This window comes from Cavia porcellus, unplaced genomic scaffold (assembly GCF_034190915.1).
Source record: "Cavia porcellus strain 051 isolate PalLab524CR breed Dunkin Hartley unplaced genomic scaffold, mCavPor4.1 scaffold_37, whole genome shotgun sequence".
Classification (NCBI taxonomy): Eukaryota; Metazoa; Chordata; class Mammalia; order Rodentia; family Caviidae; genus Cavia; species Cavia porcellus.
The window spans coordinates 4,497,323-4,506,355 of NW_026947520.1; the positions used below are offsets into that span (position 1 = coordinate 4,497,323).

Below are 9,033 nucleotides of genomic sequence, written 5' to 3' on the forward strand. Positions count from 1 at the left end.
TTAGAAGCAGCAAAAGCAAGGCAGGAGGTACCACAATCCCTGACTTGAAGTTATACTACAAAGCAACTGTAGTACAATCAACATGGTACTGGAATTGAAACAGAGCCAAAGATCAGTGAAATCGATGAGAAGATACAACCCCCACTACAAACACACTCAACTACCTTACCTTTGATAAATGGGCCAAACATGTTCACTGGAAGAATGACATTCTGTTTAATAAATGGTGGTGAAAAAAAGGCTCTCCATATGCCTAAAACTAAAACTAGACCCATGCCTATCACCATGTACTAAAATAAAATCTAAATGGATCAAAGATCTAAATATTAAAACAAAAACACTAAATCTATGGGAAGACAAATTGGGTAAAAACCTTGAAGACATAGGAGTAGGTAGAGAATTGATGAACAGGACTCAAACCACACGGGAAATGCTTCCCAGAATCAATAACTGGGATAACCTCTTATAAAAAGTTTCTGCACATCAAAAGAAATCTCCAGTATAGTGAAAAGAAAACCCACAAACTAGGAAAAAGTCTTAGTGAACTGCCCCTCAGCCAGAGGACTTCTGTCTATAACATATAAAGTATTTTTAAAAATGAGACCACCAAAATTCAAAGAACCAATCCAAAAATGAGCATCTGAGATGAATAAACCATTTTGAGGTGAAGAAATACAAATGACAAATAAATACATGAAAAATGTTCACCATCAATGGTCATTAGAGAAATGTAAATTAGAACCACACTGAGATTTTATCTCACTCCTGAAAGAATGGCCAAGATCAAGAAAACTACCAACAACACATATTAGAGATGCTGTTGGGAAAAAGGAACTCTCCTGCACTGTTTGTGGGAGTGTAGACTAGTGCAACCATTGTGGAGATCAGTCTGGAGATTTCTCAGAAAGCTGGGACTGGAAGCACCTTTTGATCCAGCTATTCTAATTCTAGGCATATTCACAGAAGAACTGAAAGCATCATTCCACAGTGATATATGTGCACCCATTTTTATAGCAGCACATTTTGTAATAGCCTGATCTTGGAAACAACCTAAGTGTCCATCAACTGAGTAATGGATAAAAAAGTTATGGTGTTTTTATACAATGGAGTACTACTCAGCTATAAATAATGATCACATTGACATATAAATAAATAGATGCAGATTGAGACCATACGCATAAGTGAAATAAATCAAACTCACATGTATAAATACTGAATATATTCCCTAGTATAAGAAATGATAATACATAGAAGTATGTGGTAATCATGATACCCAATCATATTGGTTTGAATCCATATAATGTTTTCACTCATTATTAAGTGCAATGCAATCCTGATAAAAATACCATCAACATACCTCATAGAACTTGAGAAATCATCCCTAAAATTCATCTGGGATGAGAAGAAACCTAGAATAGCAAGGACAGTTAGAAGCAGCAAAAGCAAGGCAGGAGGTACCACAATCCCTGACTTGAAGTTATACTACAAAGCAACTGTAGTACAATCAACATGGTATTAAGTGCAATGGTTTTACCCTGGGTTTTTCGATTTTAGTATTGGTGATAGTACGAATAGCTATTCTGAAGAAAATAACACATCATAAAAGCTAGTGCTGATTTAATATCATCTTCTTTGGAACTCCCATCAAGCTGTTGTACATGTTACCACTGGTTTTAACATGTTGTAACTTAATATATTTTACTCTATGTGAAAGTATAAATAAAATTTTTCACAGACAAAGAGATAATATAGAAATCGTTGTCCATTTTCTGTTAACTGGCTCTAAATACTCTGTAATTCTTTCATTGTCTTGAATGGCTTCACACTGTCTTGATATGATTGATTCTATAGTATACGACATTATACTCAAACAATTCAAGGAAAGAGGCACTATGGTGACTAATATTATGTTAGATTATCTGGTGGTGAAACAAAATGCTTTAACTGTGCAGTTCTGACCTGTGATGTTCTATGACAATGTCTCTTTTATCTCGATCTCCACCCTTTTAACAAAATTATTCTATGTTTTCTTATTTTTTTCAATTAAAATAAAACTAAATTAAAAAATAGTGGGATATATTATAGTAACTTTTTGTTTTCCTATTAACCTGATTTTAACCCCAGTATTGCTCGACCCATCTTGTTCTGCCTGATTTTACTATATTCTATTTTGTTTGATAGTATCAAGTTTAAGGGTATAGGCAACCACTTTGTAGACAATAAGATTTACTATGATGCCCATTATGGTTTGACTATTATCTTCTTTTGAAATCCTGTAAGGTCTCCAGTGTAGATTTTATTGGTCTTGTTCTGTACAGTTTTGATCAATTCTATTATAACTGATGATATAGCAACTTTTTAAAAAAATAGCAAGAGGCACAATGGTAACCATTTTTGATCACCTGATATTCTATTTTTGCATCAAGTACTATGCCCATCCTTATGTTCTAACCAACTCTGTTTTTTTTTTAACTCACTTGAGGTTTTATTCTCTTCAAAAAAAGTAATAAGAACTATGGGAGTAAAAAAAAAAAAAAACCCAAAAGTGTAAATGTAATTGTGAAGAAGAGAGGAAAGGAAGGTAGTCTAAGAGATATAATTGCCTGTTTGAGTGTGTAGGAAGGAAAACCATATTACTGAGCTTTGTTGGTTCACTGAATGCAACTGTCTAGAATCTCGCTGTAGGAATGTTCACTTTATATGCTTTAATTTTATAATTTGGACAACTGTTTCTAAGAAGATAATATGTAACCTATTAACTAGTGATTTCTTACTGTATTTTTTATTGAAATTCTGTATGATTTGTACCCTTTTACTGCTTTGTTTTTTATGTTCTTTTTTTTCTCTTTAAATAAAAAAAATAAACCTGGAATTTATATCTTTTATTTATCTTTTGGTACTGGGGATCAAACTGATTACCTAGCACTTGCCAGGCAGGAGCTTAAGCCACTGAGCTAAATCCCCAATATATATCTTTCACATCTTATCATCTTCAGAGTAGTTGCCTCTACTCTTGGACTTGATACCAGCAAGCATACCAAATGTGAATAAAATCAGTCAAGGCCAAATAACATTCAAACAAACCTGAGTCCAATAAGATCAGTCATAGTAAGACAATGTAAGTAATACAGGGTTTAAGTTTTAGTTAATAGGAAATTAAGGACAGTTACCATCATGGTATAACCTGCTATTTTTGGGTTACCTCTCTGTGCCCTCAAATCTAATATGAGTAGACAGACCAGAACAAAATATAATCAAACTAAACAGAGCAACAGAACTACTGTAGCTTTTAAATCCTGATACACTTTTAACAATGTCCTCTGTCTTCTTTTTTTTAGGCAATTCCTCACCTTTCTCCTTCTCAGGATAGTATTATTCACTGTTCAGAGTGATATTAGTTTAGTCTCTTATGTTCATTTTCAGCATACATAAAAATAAAGAGATCTACTATGAAGAGAATGAGACACATTATGGTAATCATTATAAACTTCCCCAACATCAGTCTTCAAGATCAAAAAAGCCTGCATCATCCTGTAATTATTTGATTAGTTCTATAATGTTCAGTATATATTCAATGCATGTGAAGATGGGAACAACTATTTGGAAGAAAACTAGAGACATTAAGATAGAAAATGAACATCTTAGTGGACTTGCTTTGAAACCTGTTGCCTTAACTTGTTTCCTTATGAACTGTTCTGTTTTGTCATGTTTAACTTTACCGTCTTTAAGATAAAAAACAAGTTTGTAGAACAGATAAGCATATTAATAAGTTTTTTTGGGATCACTGAGGTAAATTGTTGGCAGTGTCATTATTTGAATATCACTTTGTATGCTTTAATTTTGTAACTTGAACAATTATCTCTAAGATGACAATATGTAATTAATCAACTAGTGATTTCTTATTGTTTATTTTTCAGAAATTCTGTATTATTTCCTCACTTTTTGGTTTTTTCTTTAAATAAAAATTCACCAAAAATATGAAAATTAAGTTTTAAAAACAAAATGTTAGACACTATCCATACTTGAAAGTGAAAAGCCCATTTCAGTTTACCATGTTCAATTACAAGATGCCATGTTGAAGCAAAAAGACACATTAAAAAATCTAAAGAGGTATAAGTGATTAACTGAAACCCATACAAAATGTGTACTTGAGTAGAGTTCCACTTCAGATTTGTCATTTCTGGAAAATTCGTGAAGAAATATTGACATCAAATTTCTGTATTGATTATTTTTCAGGTCTACCTGGAATTTTTAAAATAAACTTAGATCTAAACTATCTGAAGAGTCCTGCTTTTTCTATGTATTTAACAACAAACATGGATTGCCATATGTTCCACATGTTAATACATATAGGATCCAGTGAGCTCTTTCAGATATGTAACAATGATCATGTGTGCTGAGAGTATTCCCATAACACATAGGATTTATCTCTTGTGTGAGTTTCTTCATGTATTTCACTTACAATTTGGATGCTGAAAGTGTCTCCACTTGCTTACGTAGCCAGTGATTAATCCCAGTGTGAATTGTTTCATCTGTTTTGCAATGACTGTATGTGGTAAAAGCTTTGCCACATTGTTATATGCATAGGGTTTCTCGACCAGTGTGGAGTCATTGGTGTATTTTACAAAATCCATGTGTGGTGAAAGCTTTCCCACATTCTTCACATAAACAGGGTTTCTCAACAGTGTAAATTTTTTCATGTATTGGACAATGAGCATTTCTGCTGAAACCTTTCCCACATTCCTTAGATATATAAGTTTTCTGCCCAGTGTGAAGTTTTTCATGCATTATGCAATATGTAATTGTGGTCAAAAAATTCTCATGATGCTTATATACACTCATTTTATCTTGAATATGAACTTTCATGTTGCTTACAATGTCCATGTTGGGTAAAAACTTTCCCACATTGCTTACATACATAGGGTTTCTCTCCAGTGTGAATTCTTTCATGTTTCTTACAATGTCCATGTGTGATAAAAGCTTTCCCACATTGGTTATATACATAGGGTTTCTCTCCAGTGTGAATTTTTTCATGTTTCTTACAATCTCCCCGTGTGTTAAAAGCTTTGCCACATTGCTTACATACATATGGTTTCTCACCAGTGTGAATTCTTTCATGTTCCTTACACTGTCCATGTGTGTTAAAATCTTTCCCACATTGGTTACATACATAGGGTTTCTCTCCAGTGTGAATTCTTTCATGTTTCTTACAACCTCCCCGTGTGTTAAAAGCTTTGCCACATTGCTTACATACATAGGGTTTCTCTCCAGTGTGAAGTCTTTCATGTATTTTACAACTTGCCTGTGTGTTAAAAGCTTTGCCACATTGCTTACATACATAGGGTTTCTCTCCAGTGTGAATTCTTTCATGTTTCTTACAATCTCCCCGTGTGTTAAAGGCTTTCCCACATTGCTTACATATATATGGTTTCACTCCAGTGTGAATTATTTCATGTGCCTTACAATGTCCATGTGTGATAAAAGCTTTCCCACATTGCTTACATACATAGGGTTTCTCACCAGTGTGAATTCTTTCATGTTGCTTACAATAGATATGTCGGGTAAAAGCTTTCCCACATTGCTTACATACATATGGTTTCACTCCAGTGTGAATAATTTCATGTGCCTTACACTGTCCATGTGTGATAAAAGCTTTCCCACATTGCTTACATACATAGGGTTTCTCTCCAGTGTGAATTCTTTCATGTATTTTACAACTTGCCTGTGTGGTAAAAGCTTTGCCACATTGCTTACATACGTAGGGTTTCTCTCCAGTGTGAATTCTTTCATGTTTCTTACAATGTCCATGTGTGATAAAAGTTTTCCCACATTGCTTACATACATAGGGTTTCTCTCCAGTGTGAATTCTTTCATGTATTTTACAACTTGCCTGTGTGTTAAAAGCTTTCCCACATTGCTTACATATATATGGTTTCACTCCAGTGTGAATTCTTTCATGTTGCTTACAATAATCATGTCGGGTAAAAGCTTTCCCACATTGCTTACATATATATGGTTTCTCGCCAGTGTGAATTCTTTCATGTTTCTTAAAATATCCCCTTGTGTTCAAAGCTTTGCCACATTGCTTACATACATAGGGTTTCTCTCCAGTGTGAATTCTTTCATGTTTCTTACAATCTCCCCGTGTGTTAAAAGCTTTCCCACATTTCTTACATACATAGGGTTTCTCTCCAGTGTGAATTATGTCATGTTGCTTACAATGTCCAGATTTGCTGAACCCTTTTCCACATTGCTGACATACATAGGATTTCTCTCCACTGCAATATTTTTCATGGATCTGAATATTGTGGTGTGTTTCTGCTTCTTTCACATTCACATTACCTTCTGCAGTACAAGGGAATACTTCTTTACACTGATTCCAAGATGTATGTCCATAGGATTTCCCTAGCTTGTCATTTCTGTAAAAAAAAATCACATATGGGATTGATAACCAGATTACTAAGTTTTTATTGGAGATTTGAATAAAACTGTTTGCAGTCTCGCTGTTTGAATCCCCACTTCATATGTTTCACTTTTGTATTTCATTAACTATTTCTATGAGTAGCATATGTAATCATTGTCTTTAGATTTCTTACTGTTTATTTTCACTTTGAAAGTGGTATCATTTCTACTTATTTTGGTTTTTTTTAGTCTTTTCTTACATTAAATAAAAAAAAGAAACACTCACAGTGAAATGGGTCTCAGTTTTATGACTGCATTAATGTCAAGTTCTGTTTTTAATGCCTTCTAAGAAATTCTGACCGTGAAGTAACAGAATGGCCTTATAAGACATGTTGAAAACAACCATTCCCAAAAGACTGGTACACATTTGGAAATCTTAAAATTTGGTACCTTTTGAAATGCAGAATCTTTATCTTCACTTTGGGCATGGGTACATGTGTGTATCACATACAGATCATTCTGATATGTTTCCCCATCACAATCTCCCTTCTGTCCTTAACCTGCAGTTCGCTTTTCCATATGGTCACTCTTACTTTTCTCTATTAACTCTTTCATTTCATTCCACAATTTATATTTTGGTTTCTCATCTAAAAGGTAACCTGTGAACTTTTAGGTTTTATAGCTGAGCTATTTCACCGAATTGATGGGAGAAAGAACCACCTATTTCTTATGGCAAATGACATTATATTATTTATTTTTTGACATTATATAAGACATTTTTTTCTTTTCCATGCTGGGAATGAACAACAGCTATTAGCATAAAATCTATAGCTTTTAAAATGTGTTTTAAGAGATTTTCACTGATCATTAAGCCGTGAAGTTTGAACTTGAATTTGCCATTCTACAAAATCTGATTCCTAGTGTGCTGCATTTACAAGAATGCACAATCACAGAGAGTCCATTAACATTTTCCTTCTCCACAAATCCAGTGATAGACAGCTAAGCTTCTTCAAGATCTGATCTATGATAACTTGATCTGCTTTGTAAATGAGTAAGCATGTACCATTATTTTATGTGCATCTTGAATTTTTAAAAATATATCCAGGACAAGTATGAGGGGATCAATTTCTAGAGACAACTGCACACTGATATTCAGAATGAGTGCACTTAACATTCTACCAGCCTTCTAAGAATTTTAGTCAGAATGGCTGATTCTTTAGAGCATGGCTTGGAAACACAAGAACTCCATTTTATTTCAAATTCTATTGCAATCTTAGTAATGTTTAGATGAGGAATGTGTTGTATTCACATGTATATATGGGTAGAAAAACTGAAGGGAGAATGTCATAACTCCTTATACGTCTTCGGAGAATATTACTGACAATAAATTGAATGGTGCCTCATTTCTTTGGCGGTATTTTTCTGCTGACTCACTAATTACTCAGGAACATTCCTTCTCCTTATGAGTGTGAATTACCTTAAGTATCTCCAGTAAATTTTGCATTCTTTTTCAGGTTCCTGGATATTCCCAAGTCCTCCTGAATTGTAAATATAGAAATACCAGCACTCATTAGAATAATACATACAAATTAATAGATTTTGTTTAGAGTTATGATATAATGTGTCCAGGTCTGAGTTATTTTTAAAAATATTTTCACATTGTGTTTAATGAAACTGCACTGATGTGCAACATACAACATTCTGACAGCATGAGTGACAAAAGTATTTTGTCCTTACCTATTGCAGTCATGTTCCTAAAGGTTTCTCCCATCACATCTCTGTAGAGGTTCTTTTGGGATGGACTCAGCAAAGTCCACTCCTCATGGCTGAAGTTCACAACCACATCCTCAAAGGTCACCACCTCCTAAAGGATGACACATATATTTCTCACACGAAGGTTGAGACACCAGGTTTGGGATATCTTAAATTCTGTCCTACAAATCTGAATCAAAAGCAAAGTGTGGTGGTATATATCTATAATGCCAGCACTCAAAAGGCTGAGGCAGGATAGTTTCAGTGAGTTCAGGGCAATTCTAGGCTCCATAGGGTATTCAAATCCAGCTGATATACATGTAGAAAGCTTGTCTCAATAAAACAAAACTAAACTAAACAAATACAACCAAACAAAACAGCTGAATGAAGACTGATGTCTTCAAATTTAAATCCATGTCTTGGTCATTAATTTTGTATATGTACACATTTTTGAAGACAGCAAATTTGATGATAGATTGCAACTCACTGCTATTGTAATAGTGAAATAGTAGTACTGATTCTTGTGCAGAGTCACTGCAATAGTCCCTGTATACTGTCTCTAATGCAGAGCTCACAGTGAGAAGCCTGCAGGACCAGCATCCACAAAGCACAGAGACATAAATATCCCATCAATCAACTGGGAAGCCAAGCAAGCACCTGCCTTCCCTGGTAAGTGGTGGCGGTGTGGCAGACTGTGGCCCATCCAGGGGGCAAACCAGCAGCAGCTCCTGAGATCCATGCCAGGCTGGAATTTAGGACACTTGGAAGGCAAGCAAGCACCACTTCTCCCTGGTAAGCAGTGGCGGTCTGGCAGAATGTGGCCCTTTCAGGGGAGAACCAGCAGCAGCTCCTGAGATCCACGCCATGTGGGAACTTAGG

The 9,033-nt window shown here is 34.8% G+C and overlaps 1 protein-coding gene across 1 annotated transcript; it reads right to left on the reverse strand.

Annotated features, from left to right (window-relative positions):
* Nucleotides 1-4,843: 4,843 nt before the first annotated feature.
* On the reverse strand, nucleotides 4,844-8,264 carry LOC134474735 (zinc finger protein 709-like). The gene is made up of 3 exons (XM_063243271.1): nucleotides 8,140-8,264; nucleotides 7,880-7,940; nucleotides 4,844-6,419 (listed from the first exon to the last, which is right to left on the reverse strand). Exons 1-3 carry the CDS (start codon nucleotides 8,171-8,173, stop codon nucleotides 4,844-4,846), a joined length of 1,671 nt encoding a protein of 556 aa, XP_063099341.1. The 5' UTR covers nucleotides 8,174-8,264.
* Between the last annotated feature and the right edge of the window lie 769 nt (nucleotides 8,265-9,033).

Coding starts and splice junctions, on each gene's coding strand:
- LOC134474735 (XM_063243271.1), bottom strand. CDS start 8,173: ATGGGAGAAACCTTTAGGAACATGACTGCAATAG. Junction 7,941..8,139: donor TAGGAACATGACTGCAATAG/GTAAGGACAAAA, acceptor TTTACAATTCAG/GAGGACTTGGGAATATCCAG. Junction 6,420..7,879: donor ATTTACTGGAGATACTTAAG/GTAATTCACACT, acceptor TTTTTTTTACAG/AAATGACAAGCTAGGGAAAT.